Source organism: Mizuhopecten yessoensis, unplaced genomic scaffold (genome assembly GCF_002113885.1).
Source record: "Mizuhopecten yessoensis strain PY_sf001 unplaced genomic scaffold, ASM211388v2 scaffold715727, whole genome shotgun sequence".
Lineage (NCBI taxonomy): Eukaryota > Metazoa > Mollusca > Bivalvia > Pectinida > Pectinidae > Mizuhopecten > Mizuhopecten yessoensis.
In genome coordinates, this window is record NW_018479761.1 from 25,052 (window position 1) to 40,029 (window position 14,978).

The following is a 14,978-nucleotide window of genomic DNA, read 5'->3' on the forward strand; positions in this document are numbered from 1 at the left end:
AATATGTATTATGATAATAGGCGTTTAATATTTTTCTATTGCCGTTGATGTTCATTTTTAAGTATGTATAATTTATGAGATAATGGCAATTATCTTTACAACAGGGGCCCACTTAAGACACCGTAGCTCATCTCAGTCACTCGTACTGTCCAAGTCCTTCATCGACAGGGCATGTCCAGTTTTGACATGTGATGAGTCCACCTGGCGGATTTCCTCCCGATGTCGCGTTTCTGAAATATATCGTTTCCGGGGCCGGCTGTGCCAGGGTTGCTTTGTAAACATGTGTGTAGGACCCGCTTACAACAGGATCCAAGGGGGAAGGATGACTGCAGGGTAGGTACTTCGAACGACGCGATTGGTGGTCACGGATGTATAGAAAAAATACCTAATTTAATTAGATACATTGTATTACTATTTCTAATAAAAGAAAGAGGCCAGTATAAAGGACTCACACAACTAAATCATTTACTATATGTTATTACTAAGCTTTTGAGCTAAAAGCTTTAATATTTGAAGTTCAACACTAGTGGCAACTGTCTAGATTCACATATACATACCTGACAAAGCCCTCAAAAGACATTTTGTGGTGAGTTTAGTGTCATATAAAAGCGCTTAAGTTTACAAGCCATGTGAATTGGCACGTGAAAACCCCATATCAATCCGCCATCATATTTCAAAATCTACTAAAACTATACATTTTTCTAAAGTTCAATATCTGTAGATTTTATTCAATGTAAAATATGTTGACAATTACCTATTTAGATTACTCAGAGGCACTGTATTAAACAGGGAACAAAAATTGGTAGGGATTTAGTTGTGAGAGACCTATAAGGCGTTTCAAACCCAATATCGATATTTCAAAACTGAAAAATCAATTAGAAATGTTTGAGACTATATCAATTTATCGCTTTGATAGAGCGCATTAATGGCTGGAAAACATACAACTGGTGTTGTCAAGAAGCACATTGATTTCTCCCTTTTCAATTGATCTAAATGTATGATTCTCATGTTAGCAAAGCAGTCGTTTACCACATTGAAACTGTCCCCGATCCACATGCGACTACTTGTTCGGGACTAAGATAATTTAGATATAATTCTAGTATCAATTAGTATCGCTTTTTTTTAATATACAAATGAGAAAAAACAGAGATGATACTGTAAGAATTATCCCGCTGTCTCTTAGGCACATTCGGTATCGCTGTTAATATTAAAATGGGGAAATACAGAGATTACCTGAGTGTGTTTTCAGGAAATATAGATCATACTACCTACAACCATGCATGGAAAACACTTTTAGCTAGGTCACACCGAGGAATTAGCCTACCCCCGTTTCATTGCTCCTGTGTGTAGATACACTCAGACGTCATCTAGTCTCTGTCATTGATGATACCATACTTCCTTATTTTGTTAATATCCCTACACAGTATCAATTTAGAAAGAATGGACGCCCCTTAGCCAATTATAGTATCATAATCACTATTAACTCAGCCTCTAGCCAATTATAGTATCATAATCACTATGAACTCAGCCTCTAGTCAATTATAGTATCATAATCACTATTAACCCAGCCTCTAGCCAATTATAGCATCATAATCACTATTAACTCAGCCTCTAGCCAATTATATTATCATAATCACTATTAACTCAGCCTCTAGCCAATTATGGCATCATAATCACTATTAACTCAGCCTCTAGCCAATTATAGCATCATAATCACTATTCATTCAGCCTCTAGCCAATTATAGTATCATAATCACTATTACCTCAGCCTCTAGCCAATTATGGCATCATAATCACTATTAACTAAGCCTCTAGCCAATTATAGCATCATAATCACTATTCATTCAGCCTCTAGCCAATTATAGTATCATAATCACTATTACCTCAGCCTCTAGCCAATTATGGCATCATAATCACTATTAACTCAGCCTCTAGCCAATTATATTATCATAATCACTATTAACTCAGCCTCTAGCTAATTATAATATCATAATCACTATTAACTCAGCCTCTATCCAATTATAGTATCATAATCACTATTAACTCAGCCTCTAGCCAATTATAGTATCATACTCACTATTAACTCAGCCTCTAACCAATTATAGTATCATAATCACTATTAGCTCAGCCTCTAGCCAATTATAGCATCATAATCACTATTCATTCAGCCTCTAGCCAATTATAGTATCATAATCACTATTAACTGAGCCTCTAGCCAATTATGGTATCATAATCACTATTAACTCAGCCTCTAGCCAATTATGGTATCATACTCACGATTCATTCATGTTGTCTGAAAGCCGTTCCGTGTATAACGCTGTCGTCCCATACTCAAAGTAAGGTATTAAAAATAATTTTTAATAATGGTCGATTTATGTTGTTTCAGATAAAGTATATGAGGGGACGCTCTGGTGGTCTCACTTAGCTTCACTGAAATTCGGTTGTACGGATGTGTGTTACAGGATGTGTGTTACAGGATGTGTCATGTCTCGCCAACACCGGCGGTCATACCTGAACTCGGTTCCATAAGCAGTTGTGTGTTGTTTTCTAAATTCATTTTAAAATAGTATTGCAGTTTTTAACCACATTCGTAATACAATGGCAACTTATATAAAACTATAGAAATACCCACAAATAAACATTAATCCATGCTTACGTCCGAAGCAGTAATGAACCGCTGTGACTGAGCGCAAGCTTTTTTGCTCGGTGACTGTGTAAACAAGAATAATTCTAGTATATACTAATTTCATAATTATATGTTGAAATAGGCACAACAATTGTTTCAAATAGTTTACATTAAACTTGGATTGGAATATTTGTTGTACAGTTGTAATAGGCCCTGTAAGTTTGTATCAAACTGCTTTTTCATTATAAAATACGCAGTTCGTTATTATTAAAATGATGAAAAAATGCTAAATGAAAGACTGAAGGCCTATACCCATGTATCCCTTGTCCATGGCAAGTATAACATTCCGTTGTTTCAAAAACAGCACTGAATATTTGTTTTGAAATAAAATATGAAATTAATCATAAAACTGTACCTATATATGGATATAATACAGAATGCTTCATCAAACTGGACCTATGTTTTAAATACATCATTGAATTATAAAATGTTACAGTTTATTTTTCTGATCTTAATTCTCATGTGATCAATGTATAACATGATAAGCAAAATTTTGTTGATTTTTTTCTGAATGTCAATCATATTTGTATAAATAAATATTGTTATTTTGAAATTTGTTGCGCAGTTTTTCTTTTCAAATTTTGTCAAAGTAAATAGATGTCAACTTTTTTTGTTTATATTTTGCCCTAGTTACATCAATTTTAAGTTCGACTTTTCGGTTTGGTTTATGCTTCGATATACTTTGTTTCTCTCTAAAAGTGGAATATTCCCAACAATTGTTTAATCAAGCAAACTTTGTACCAAATTTTAACGTGTAAAATGAAGGATGCTTCCAACTATAGACCAGTGTCCTTGTTTCCTTTCTTATCAAAAGTTTTTGAAAACCTCGCAAATGGAAAGTAAAACCTGATTGTATTTACACTTTGATTGCCATGAACGCCATTATTCTATGCCAAAGAAGTCAATCTTCAAGGCTTGGATTGTCTTGAAGATTTTATTACAAACTCTTGTGATAAAAGAAGGACGTACATGCCATATACAAAGATTTCAAAGTTTTTGACAGAGTTAATCTTCAATTATTAGTAAACAAACTGTCGTAGTAATCTGTTACATACCTCAACTTGTAACAGTGAATGGGCAAACATCCGGATGGTGTTGTTATGTAATTGATGACTGACGCTATAGCTGCTCTCAAGTAATTCTATCTAATCAAGGTCACTCAAACATTTTACATATATATACTGATGGTATAATGCATGTAAGCATCCATGTGAAGCATGTAATAGTACTATATGCAAGTAAATCAAATTACTTGTTATCACTGAACCATTATACATGACAGGTGTAACGTGACTCCGGTGTACCCAAAGATACTTTTCTATGATTTGATGACAGAAATTACATTGTAAATATCTGACAAATTGAAGATATTTATTGAATAACAGCTATACAGTTTTCTTATTGGACAAAATCTGCTTTAAATATTTATCAATGACTTTCCATCAAATGTCAAAGTTTTTCAAAGTCCTTGTTACTCAAGTATGATGATAAAATTTACGAATCAATAGGAGAGACTAAAATTTGTAATGTGATCCAGTAAAATGTTGACAAAGTTTATAAATGGTATGTGGACTTGAAAATGTGAGTAAATGTTTAAACAAATATTGCCAAAAGTTTTTTTTAAAACCAGAATAATAAAAATAAAAATTTGGAAGTGAAACATTGAGAGAGACATATTGAAAGTGATAGTTGTGTCAAAGACCTAGGTGTATGTAATTCAATAACAGTTACCTTATTCAGAAAGTTTTACCCGAGGCAATGCAAACATTTGGTAGTCTGAAATGTAGAAATTTTACTGACATATCTGTCATTTGTTTATAGTGAATATCTTTATGATCCATCGAAATACTCTGCCACATAAATTAGAAACAGTTTAGGAAAAATTCTCAGATTTTCATGTTTTAAATCCTACGTTAACTATGACGTTTTTCTCATGAGAAGTCTGTGATAACTTTAGTTTGCAATCTTTTTTAAAACGTGCAATGTATTTAGGTACTCCTTCCCTTTTTAAGTATGTACATACTATGTTCTACTGTCCGTTTAAGTATGTATATACTATGTTCTACTGTCCGTTTAAGTATGTACATACTATGTTCTACTGTCCGTTTAAGTATGTACATACTATGTTCTACTGTCCGTTTAAGTATGTACATACTATGTTCTACTGTCCGTTTAAGTATGTACATACTATGTTCTACTGTCCGTTTAAGTATGTACATACTATGTTCTACTGTCCGTTTAAGTATGTACATACTATGTTCTACTGTCCGTTTAAGTATGTACATACTATGTTCTACTGTCCGTTTAAGTATGTACATACTATGTTCTACTGTCCGTTTAAGTATGTACATACTATGTTCTACTGTCCGTTTAAGTATGTACATACTATGTTCTACTGTCCGTTTAAGTATGTACATACTATGTTCTACTGTCCGTTTAAGTATGTACATACTATGTTCTACTGTCCGTTTAAGTATGTACATACTATGTTCTACTGTCCGTTTAAGTATGTACATACTATGTTCTACTGTCCGTTTAAGTATGTACATACTATGTTCTACTGTCCGTTTAAGTATGTACATACTATGTTCTACTGTCCGTTTAAGTATGTACATACTATGTTCTACTGTCCGTTTAAGTATGTACATACTATGTTCTACTGTCCGTTTAAGTATGTACATACTATGTTCTACTGTCCGTTTAAGTATGTACATACTATGTTCTACTGTCCGTTTAAGTATGTACATACTATGTTCTACTGTCCGTTTAAGTATGTACATACTATGTTCTACTGTCCGTTTAAGTATGTACATACTATGTTCTACTGTCCGTTTAAGTATGTACATACTATGTTCTACTGTCCGTTTAAGTATGTACATACTATGTTCTACTGTCCGTTTAAGTATGTACATACTATGTTCTACTGTCCGTTTAAGTATGTACATACTATGTTCTACTGTCCGTTTAAGTATGTACATACTATGTTCTACTGTCCGTTTAAGTATGTACATACTATGTTCTACTGTCCGTTTAAGTATGTACATACTATGTTCTACTGTCCGTTTAAGTATGTACATACTATGTTCTACTGTCCGTTTAAGTATGTACATACTATGTTCTACTGTCCGTTTAAGTATGTACATACTATGTTCTACTGTCCGTTTAAGTATGTACATACTATGTTCTACTGTCCGTTTAAGTATGTACATACTATGTTCTACTGTCCGTTTAAGTATGTACATACTATGTTCTACTGTCCGTTTAAGTATGTACATACTATGTTCTACTGTCCGTTTAAGTATGTACATACTATGTTCTACTGTCCGTTTAAGTATGTACATACTATGTTCTACTGTCCGTTTAAGTATGTACATACTATGTTCTACTGTCCGTTTAAGTATGTACATACTATGTTCTACTGTCCGTTTAAGTATGTACATACTATGTTCTACTGTCCGTTTAAGTATGTACATACTATGTTCTACTGTCCGTTTAAGTATGTACATACTATGTTCTACTGTCCGTTTAAGTATGTACATACTATGTTCTACTGTCCGTTTAAGTATGTACATACTATGTTCTACTGTCCGTTTAAGTATGTACATACTATGTTCTACTGTCCGTTTAAGTATATACATACTATGTTCTACTGTCCGCTTAAGTATTTACATACTATGTTCTACTGTCCGTTTAAGTATGTACATACTATGTTTTACTGTCCGCTTACGTACGTACATACTATGTTCTACTGTCCGTTTAAGTATGTACATACTATGTTCTACTGTCCGTTTAAGTATGTACATACTATGTTCTACTGTCCGTTTAAGTATGTACATACTATGTTCTACTGTCCGTTTAAGTATGTACATACTATGTTCTACTGTCCGTTTAAGTATGTACATACTATGTTCTACTGTCCGTTTAAGTATGTACATACTATGTTCTACTGTCCGGATCTTATTGAACAGGTTTCTTCTGCCAATTTGTACGATGTCTTTCCCCACTAAGAGTCATATTGATGTTAGCAAAAACATTGTTCGCAGAAGGTGTCAGACAGGTTTCAGCTTTTGTCGGATCACTAAATCACTTTAAAGCAAAAATGAAGGAAACTGGTTTTTAATCCATGCCATTGTCTGTTTGCTTGCAATAAGTAAACGATTTTATAAAGTACTACTACTTATAATAATGATAGTCTTTATATCAACTTGATGAGATACTAAGTCAAAGACTCGTCTTACACATGGTCAAGCATGATAAAATGTACACTATTTACAACATAGTCATATTTATATATTTTTTTAAATCTTGACAAAAGCATGGAAGTCAGAATAGATTTCTTCTATATCGTCAAAGTCATTGACAAGGTTAAGTATGGTGGTGGGATCTGTAAGAAAACAAAGCTACTGGTGATAATAGGTTGGAATGATTTCCATCCTACTTTATGCTCCGAGACAGAAAACAGCCATAGATAGATGTAGATAATCTAACTGTAAAACGCCGGAACACGAGACAGAAAACAGCCATGGATAGATGTAGATAATCTAACTGTAAAACGCCGGAACACGAGACAGAAAACAGCCATGGATAGATGTAGATAATCTAACTGTAAAACGCCGGAACACGAGACAGAAAACAGCCATGGATAGATGTAGATAATCTAACTGTAAAACGCCGGAACACGAGACAGAAAACAGCCATGGATAGATGTAGATAATCTAACTGTAAAACGCCGGAACACGAGACAGAAAACAGCCATGGATAGATGTAGATAATCTAACTGTAAAACGCCGGAACACGAGACAGAAAACAGCCATGGATAGATGAAGATAATCTAACTGTAAAACGCCGGAACACGAGACAGAAAACAGCCATGGATAGATGTATATAATCTAAATGTAAAACGCCGGAACACGAGACAGAAAACAGCCATGGATAGATGTATATAATCTAACTGTAAAACGCCGGAACACGAGACAGAAAACAGCCATGGATAGATGTATATAATCTAACTGTAAAACGCCGGAACACGAGACAGAAAACAGCCATGGATAGATGTATATAATCTAACTGTAAAACGCCGGAACACGAGACAGAAAACAGCCATGGATAGATGTATATAATCTAACTGTAAAACGCCGGAACACGAGACAGAAAACAGCCATGGATAGATGTATATAATCTAACTGTAAAACGCCGGAACACGAGACAGAAAACAGCCATGGATAGATGTATATAATCTAACTGTAAAACGCCGGAACACGAGACAGAAAACAGCCATGGATAGATGTAGATAATCTAACTGTAAAACGCCGGAACACGAGACAGAAAACAGCCATGGATAGATGTAGATAATCTAACTGTAAAACGCCGGAACACGAGTACCTCAATGGTTTATCTATATTGTATGTGATATTGGTAAAGAATCGGTTTCTATCATAAAATTTATATCTTTTAGAGGACGTGATATGGCTTGATCGAAAGGAAAAGACAAGCAGTGACTAATATGTTCAACGACAATCAAACGGAGAAGAATTGGGGAATTAGCTTGTATCACCATTAAACAGTATAACTTCTATTTTCAAGGCAGTTTGACTCTGATATATCATAGCTTGAAGAAAACATAAATAACATTTCTAATAATATAGAAATTGTAAATGATATCAAAGCACCATAAGAGGGATTGACTTCTTTTTTCAAAACAGATTGAGCCTTAGACGTGTCATCTTACAAAATGATAACCCAAGGAAAGTTTCTAATGACAAAAAATGGAAAATCCTCTTAAATCACCATTGGACATAATAAATTCCCTTTTCAAAGCCGGCTGACTCTTAGATATTTAATCTTTACGTATTCTTCAATGATTAAGATAGCATAACGGTTACTGATCATAAACAGGTTTAACGGCAATCCTATTTGGTCTTTAACAAAGTTAGGAGTATATACGAAGCTCTATAAGAATAATTTGGCTCGGATGTTGTTATAAAGAATTGGCAGAGTATTTCGCGAGATAATACATATAACGTGTATACGCACAATTTTTGTAAATGTGAATTACCCAAAGATAATGAAACGCCTTGGAGTCAATCAAACTTGATGCTACTCGTATGGATACAGAGTTAACCTATGAACAAGTGTAAAGAGAAACTGGTTTTATTACACATACCAAAAATGCATCAAAATATTGCTTGTGATAAGAATTTTAACAAGAAATGTCCCTTAAATTGAAGTCAGAATGAATGGAACAAACCGTCTTAAAGTTTGCCAAACGTATTAGTTACCATCCAAACTAACTTATTGGACCTTATTTGCTTTCTCCATGCATTATCAGCCACAGGACATGTGTCCAATATATTTTCGTTAAGAAAGTTTGGGGGTAACCATCGATAATGTTTCTACATACAAATAGGATGTCATGGCAAAAAGTAGGAGAATATCGCGAATCAGAGGGAAGCCTATTCTTAACACTGTTCTTAAAACAGGTCGTTGGCCATAAAATCATGGTCCTCGGGGTGAAATGAGCACGTGCATCAATAAACTTGCTCATAATGTCTGGGCAAAAATAGAGTCGCGAGTTAATTTTTCAATGAGCTTCTTCTCTTCTTCTTCCTTGTATTTGCCTCCTTCAACTGGTTGAAGATACTGCAAAGTTTTAGAGTGTGCACTACACGTGAGGATAGGTTAAAAAGTTAAAATAGATAAAAGTTCCTTGAATTGTTTAGAGGCGTGACACTCGGCCTTTAAAGCCACTGAGTGTCTCCTCTTCCACTATATCAGGAGGCAAGGCATTACAATCGCGCACGGTGTTTGGGAAGAAAGATGCCTTCCTTGTGTCAATGCGACTGGCGATCGGTTAATTGGAAAGATTGGCTGTGTGTTGTTCGACCTATCATCCTTGGTGGTAATAACATATCTTTCCTGATGGCTACCAGTTCTCGGTCAATCTTATACATCATTACCAGCTTGGCTTCCTTCCTTCTCTGTTGTAATGATTGCCAACCTAGCTTTTGGATCATGTCTGTTACACTTGAGGTGTTTCGCCTTCGGTTTGTGACATATCTCGCGGCTCGACGTTGTTCCATACCTACACTCAACCATTCGACTTTTTGCAGACGACACCATTGTTTATCTTACCATCAGATCAGCCGATTGTGCAAAGACCCTCCAAGAAGACCTGAACAAACATGCCATCTGGGAAAGAAACTGGAGCATGCAGTTTCATCCGGACAAATGCAACGTCCTTAGACCCACCAACGAGAGGCAGCCTATCAAGACAACTCACACCCTTCACGGACATCCGCTTGAAGAGTTAAAAGATGCCAAGTACGTTAGAGTGACTATATCCAACACCCTGAAATGGGAAGTCCATTTATACAACAGTGTGGAGAAAGGTAACAGGGTACTGGGCTTCCTATGAAGAAATATAAGAATATCGGCATCAAGGAAATGGCGTACGTCTCCCTTGTAAGACCGTTGTTAGAGTATGCTAGCACTGTATGGGATCCTGCATCCATCGCAAATTACGTTGATGTAATATAGGAATTAACTTGGCCCTAGTACTGATCCCTGTGGCACTCCAGATTCAACACTGCCTTTACTCGATGACTCCCCTTCCACAACTACTACTTGGGTTCTGTCACTGAGCCAGTTCTTAGTCCATGTGTTGACTTTTCCTCGAATACCGTAGTTGTAAAGTTTGTGGGTCAGCAGGCTGTGGTTGACCTTATCAAACGCCTTTGCAAAGTCCATTATTAATATGTCTGTTTGCTGGCCGTCTTGAAGGTTGGAGGTCAGGTCTTCCACAAACTCTATTAACTGGGTTTCACAGGATCTACCCTTTCGAAAACCGTGTTGAAGGTCATAGAGGATGTTGTTTTGTTCTCCATGGGTCATGATGCTGGTGGAGACGATGTGCTCCATTATCTTACTGCACACAGAGGTAAGTGAGATCGGACAATAGTTTGCAGCTACATATTGCTGGCCTTTGTTGTAGGCTGGGGTGATGTTGGCTGTTCTCCAATCATCTGGTACTACCTCTGTGGCAAGTGTTTTCTTGAAGATAAGGTGGAGCAGGGTGGCAATGGTCCTATGGAGTTCCTTCAGTAATCTGGGTGAGATATTTTCTGGTCCTGGTGACTTATGTATGTTCAGGTTACTTAGTAGCTTGTCGATGCCATTGACAGTGATGTTGTTGTCTTCCAGAACTGGACCAGGGGGAATGGAGCCCATGATACCAGATGCATCAAACTCTTCCTTGGAGATGGTGCCCTTTTTTGAGAAAACCCTCTTAAATTGGTCGTTGAGTATGTTTGCTTTATCCGTAGCCTCCGAGAAGAGTTTTCGCTCGTGCTTTAGCGATGATATTCCTACTTTTGTCTTTCTTTTATGTTTGATGTAAGTCCATAACCTTTTCGATCCGGATCTACACCTGATTAAGTTCGTTACAATTTGTTCTGGCCTGTCTGATCGTCCAACTCGACATAGATGTCAATGGATAATCAAGATGCACTATACATTACGCAATGTAATTTTCGATAGACTTTATGAAACCTCGATAGTTGGTCAGACACTGTACTGTCCCGGAGATGACAGGTTTAATCTACGGTGAGAATATGTTATATGGCATGTACGCAAATCAATATCGGTACGATACAAATGTGATAGGTAACAAACTAACTTGATTGATAGTTCATGCCCTGATTGAAGTTGGCAGTTTTCTCATACTTTGTTTATCATATGGATGTTGGTTCATCAAATAGCTGGGCCTACTGATTTTCTTAATTTGACGAGTTAATCAGAGTGGAGGTCTTGTTTAGGTCATTAATTATGTTTATACCTACCTCTTGGCTGATATTTACAGTAATCGCAGATTTACATTAAAGACCTCTACATACTTAATTGGCAAGGGCTGAGGAGAAGTTAGCATCGATCCCAAACAATTTATTTTCTTCGTAAAATTGCATAAGAGAAAAATATACAAGTGTTATGTGACACGATTGAATGCAGTGTAAAATGTAGCTATATACTGTGAGTGATCCTTCTCCATCGTACTTATTGAGTTTATTGTCGCGTAACACCCAGGTTATTTGCTATCAGTGGATTCGTCTTATTTCGCAATATTTTGTATCTATACTAGAGGATTTCCTGAATTTAAGTTTTAAATCTGGTTTCCTACTTATCCAAAATCAAAGTTTGTTATATCAGCCGAATCTTTACAAATATCTCTACATTATCATTTAAGCAATGAATGCTTTAGCAAATATTCTTATAACACACATTGCTATTAATGACAAACTTATGATGGGTCGAAGGGGAGAGATGGATGAATATATAATGGGTGGAGGGGGAGAGATTGATGGACCTATGATTTGTGGTTTGGAAGAGATGGATGGAAAAATGATGGGTGGAGGTGGAGAGATGGATGGAACTATGATGGGGGGAGGGGGAGATATGGATGGACATATAATGGGTTAAAGGGAAGAGATGGATGGACATATAATTGGTGGAAGGGGAGAGATGGATGGACATATAATGGATTGAAGGGAAGAGATGGATGGACATATAATGGATTGAAGGGAAGAGATGGATGGACATATAATGGGTGGAAGGGGAGATATGGATGGAACTATGATGGGTGGAAGAGGAGATATGGATGGACATATAATGGGTTGAAAGGGAGAGATGGATGGAACTATGATGGGTGGAGGGGGAGATATGGATGGACATATGGTGGGGAGAGGGGGAGAGATGGATGGACATATAATGGATGGAAGGGAAGTGATTGATGGACAAATGATGGGTGGAGGGGGAGAGATGGATGCAAATATGATGGGTGGAAGGGGAGAGATGGATGGACATATAATGGATTGAAGGGAAGTGATTGATGGACAAATGATGGGTGGAGGGGGAGAGATGGATGCAAATATGATGGGTGGAAGGGGAGAGATGGATGGACATATAATGGGTGGAGGGGGAGTGATTGATGGACCTATGATTTGTGGTTTGGAAGAGATGGATGGACAAATGGTGGGGGGATGGGGAGAGATGGATGGACATATAATGGATTGAAGGGAAGTGATTGATGAACAAATGATGGGTGGAGGGGGAGAGATGGATGCAGATATGATGGGTGGAAGGGGAGAGATGGAGGAACATATGGGGGGAGAGGGGTAGAGATGGGTGGACATATAATTGGTGGAAGGGGAGATATGGATGGAACTATGATGGGTGGAAGAGGAGAGATGGATGGACATATAATGGGTGGAAGGGGAGATATGGATGGACAAATGATGGGGGAAGGGGGAGAGATGGATGGAAATATGATGGGGGGAAGGGGAGAGATGGATGGACATCTAATGGGTGGAAGGGGAGAGATGGATGGGCATATGATGGGTGGAAGGGGAGAGATGGATCGATATATAATGGGTGAAAGGGGAGAGATGGATGGAACTATGATGGGTGGAGGGGGAGAGATGGATGATGGACAAATGATGGGTGGAGGGGGAGAGATGGATGGAAATATAATGGGTGGAAGGGGAGAGATGGATGGACAAATGATGGGTGGAGGGGGAGAGATGGATGAACACATGATGGGTGGAAGGGGAGAGATGGATGGACATATGGGTGAGAGAGGGATAGATGGATGGACATATAATGGGTGGAAGGGGAGATATGGATGGACAAATGATGGGTGAAGGGGGAGAGATGGATGGAAATATGATGGGGGAAGGGGAGAGAAGGATGGACATCTAATGGGTGGAAGGGGAGAGATGGATGGGCATATGATGGGTGGAAGGGGAGAGATGGATGGATATATAATGGGTGAAAGGGGAGAGATGGATGGAACTATGATGGGTGGAAGGGAAGAAATGGATGGACATATGGTGGGGAGAGGGGGAGAGATGGATGGACGTATAATGGGTGGAAGGGAAAAGATGGATGGACAAATGATGGGTCGAAGGGGAGAAATGGATGAATATATAATGGGTGGAGGGGGAGAGATTGATGGACCTATTATTTGTGGTTTGGAAGAGATGGATGGACAAATGATGGGTGGAGGTGGAGAGATGGATGGAACTATGATGGGGAGAGGGGGAGAGAAGGATGGACATATAATGGGTGGAGGGGGAGAGATCGATGGACCTATGATTTGTGGTTTGGAAGAGATGGATGGACAAATGATGAATGGAAGGGGAGAGATGGATGGGCATATGATGGGTGGAGGGGGAGAGATGGATGGACATATGGTGGGAAGAGGGGGAGAGATGGATGGACGTATAATGGGTAGAAGGGAAAAGATGGATGGACAAATGATGAATGGAAGGGAAGAGATTGATGAATATATAATAGGTGGAAGGGGAGATATGGATGGAACTATGATGGGTGGAAGAGGAGAGATGGATGGACATATAATGGGTGGAAGGGGAGAGATGGATGGAACTATGATGGGTGGAGGGGGAGAGATGGATGGACATATGGTGGGGAGAGGGGGAGAGATGGATGGACATATAAAGGGTTAAAGGGAAGAGACGGATGGACATATAATGGGTGGAGGGGGAGAGATTGATGGATCTATGATTTGTGGTTTGGAAGAGATGGATGGACAAATGGTGGGGAGATGAGGAGAGATGGATGGACATATAATGGATTGAAGGGAAGAGATGGATGGACAAATGATGGGTGGAGGGGGAGAGATGGATGAAAATATGATGGGTGGAAGGGGAGAGATGGATGGACATATAATGGGTGGAAGGGGAGAGATGGATGGGCATATGATGGGTGGAAGGGGAGAGATGGATGGACATATAATGGGTGGAAGGGGAGAGATGGATGGACATATGGGGAGAGAGGGGGAGAGATGGATGGACATGTAATGGGTGGAAGGGGAGAGATGGATGGGCATATGATGGGTGGAAGGGGAGAGATGGATGAACATATAATGGGTGGGGGGGGAGAGATTGATGTACCTATGATTTGTGATTTGGAAGAGATGGATGGACAAATGATGGGTGGAGGGGGAGAGATGGATGGAACAATGATGGGGAGAGGGGGAGAGAAGGATGGACATATAATGGGTGGTAGGGGAGAGATGGATGGACATATGGTGGGGAGAGGGGGAGAGATGGATGGACGTATAATGGGTGGAAGGGAAGAGATGGATGGACAAATGATGAATGGAAGGGGATAGATTGATGGACATATAATTGGTGGAAGGGGAGACATGGATGGAACTATGATGGGTGGAAGAGGGGAGATGGATGGATATATAATGGGTGGAAGGGGAGAGATGGATGGA

At 38.3% G+C, this 14,978-nt stretch overlaps 2 protein-coding genes across 2 annotated transcripts; both read left to right on the forward strand.

Annotated features, from left to right (window-relative positions):
* The first annotated feature begins 12,858 nt into the window (after positions 1 to 12,858).
* LOC110441214 (circumsporozoite protein-like) lies at positions 12,859 to 13,377 on the forward strand. Its single transcript, XM_021484318.1, has one exon. The coding sequence runs from the start codon at positions 12,859 to 12,861 to the stop codon at positions 13,375 to 13,377; it is 519 nt and encodes a 172-aa protein (XP_021339993.1).
* A 75-nt stretch (positions 13,378 to 13,452) lies between these two features.
* LOC110441215 (glycine-rich cell wall structural protein 1.8-like) lies at positions 13,453 to 14,202 on the forward strand. The gene has a single exon (XM_021484319.1). The coding sequence runs from the start codon at positions 13,453 to 13,455 to the stop codon at positions 14,200 to 14,202; it is 750 nt and encodes a 249-aa protein (XP_021339994.1).
* Positions 14,203 to 14,978: the final 776 nt, after the last annotated feature.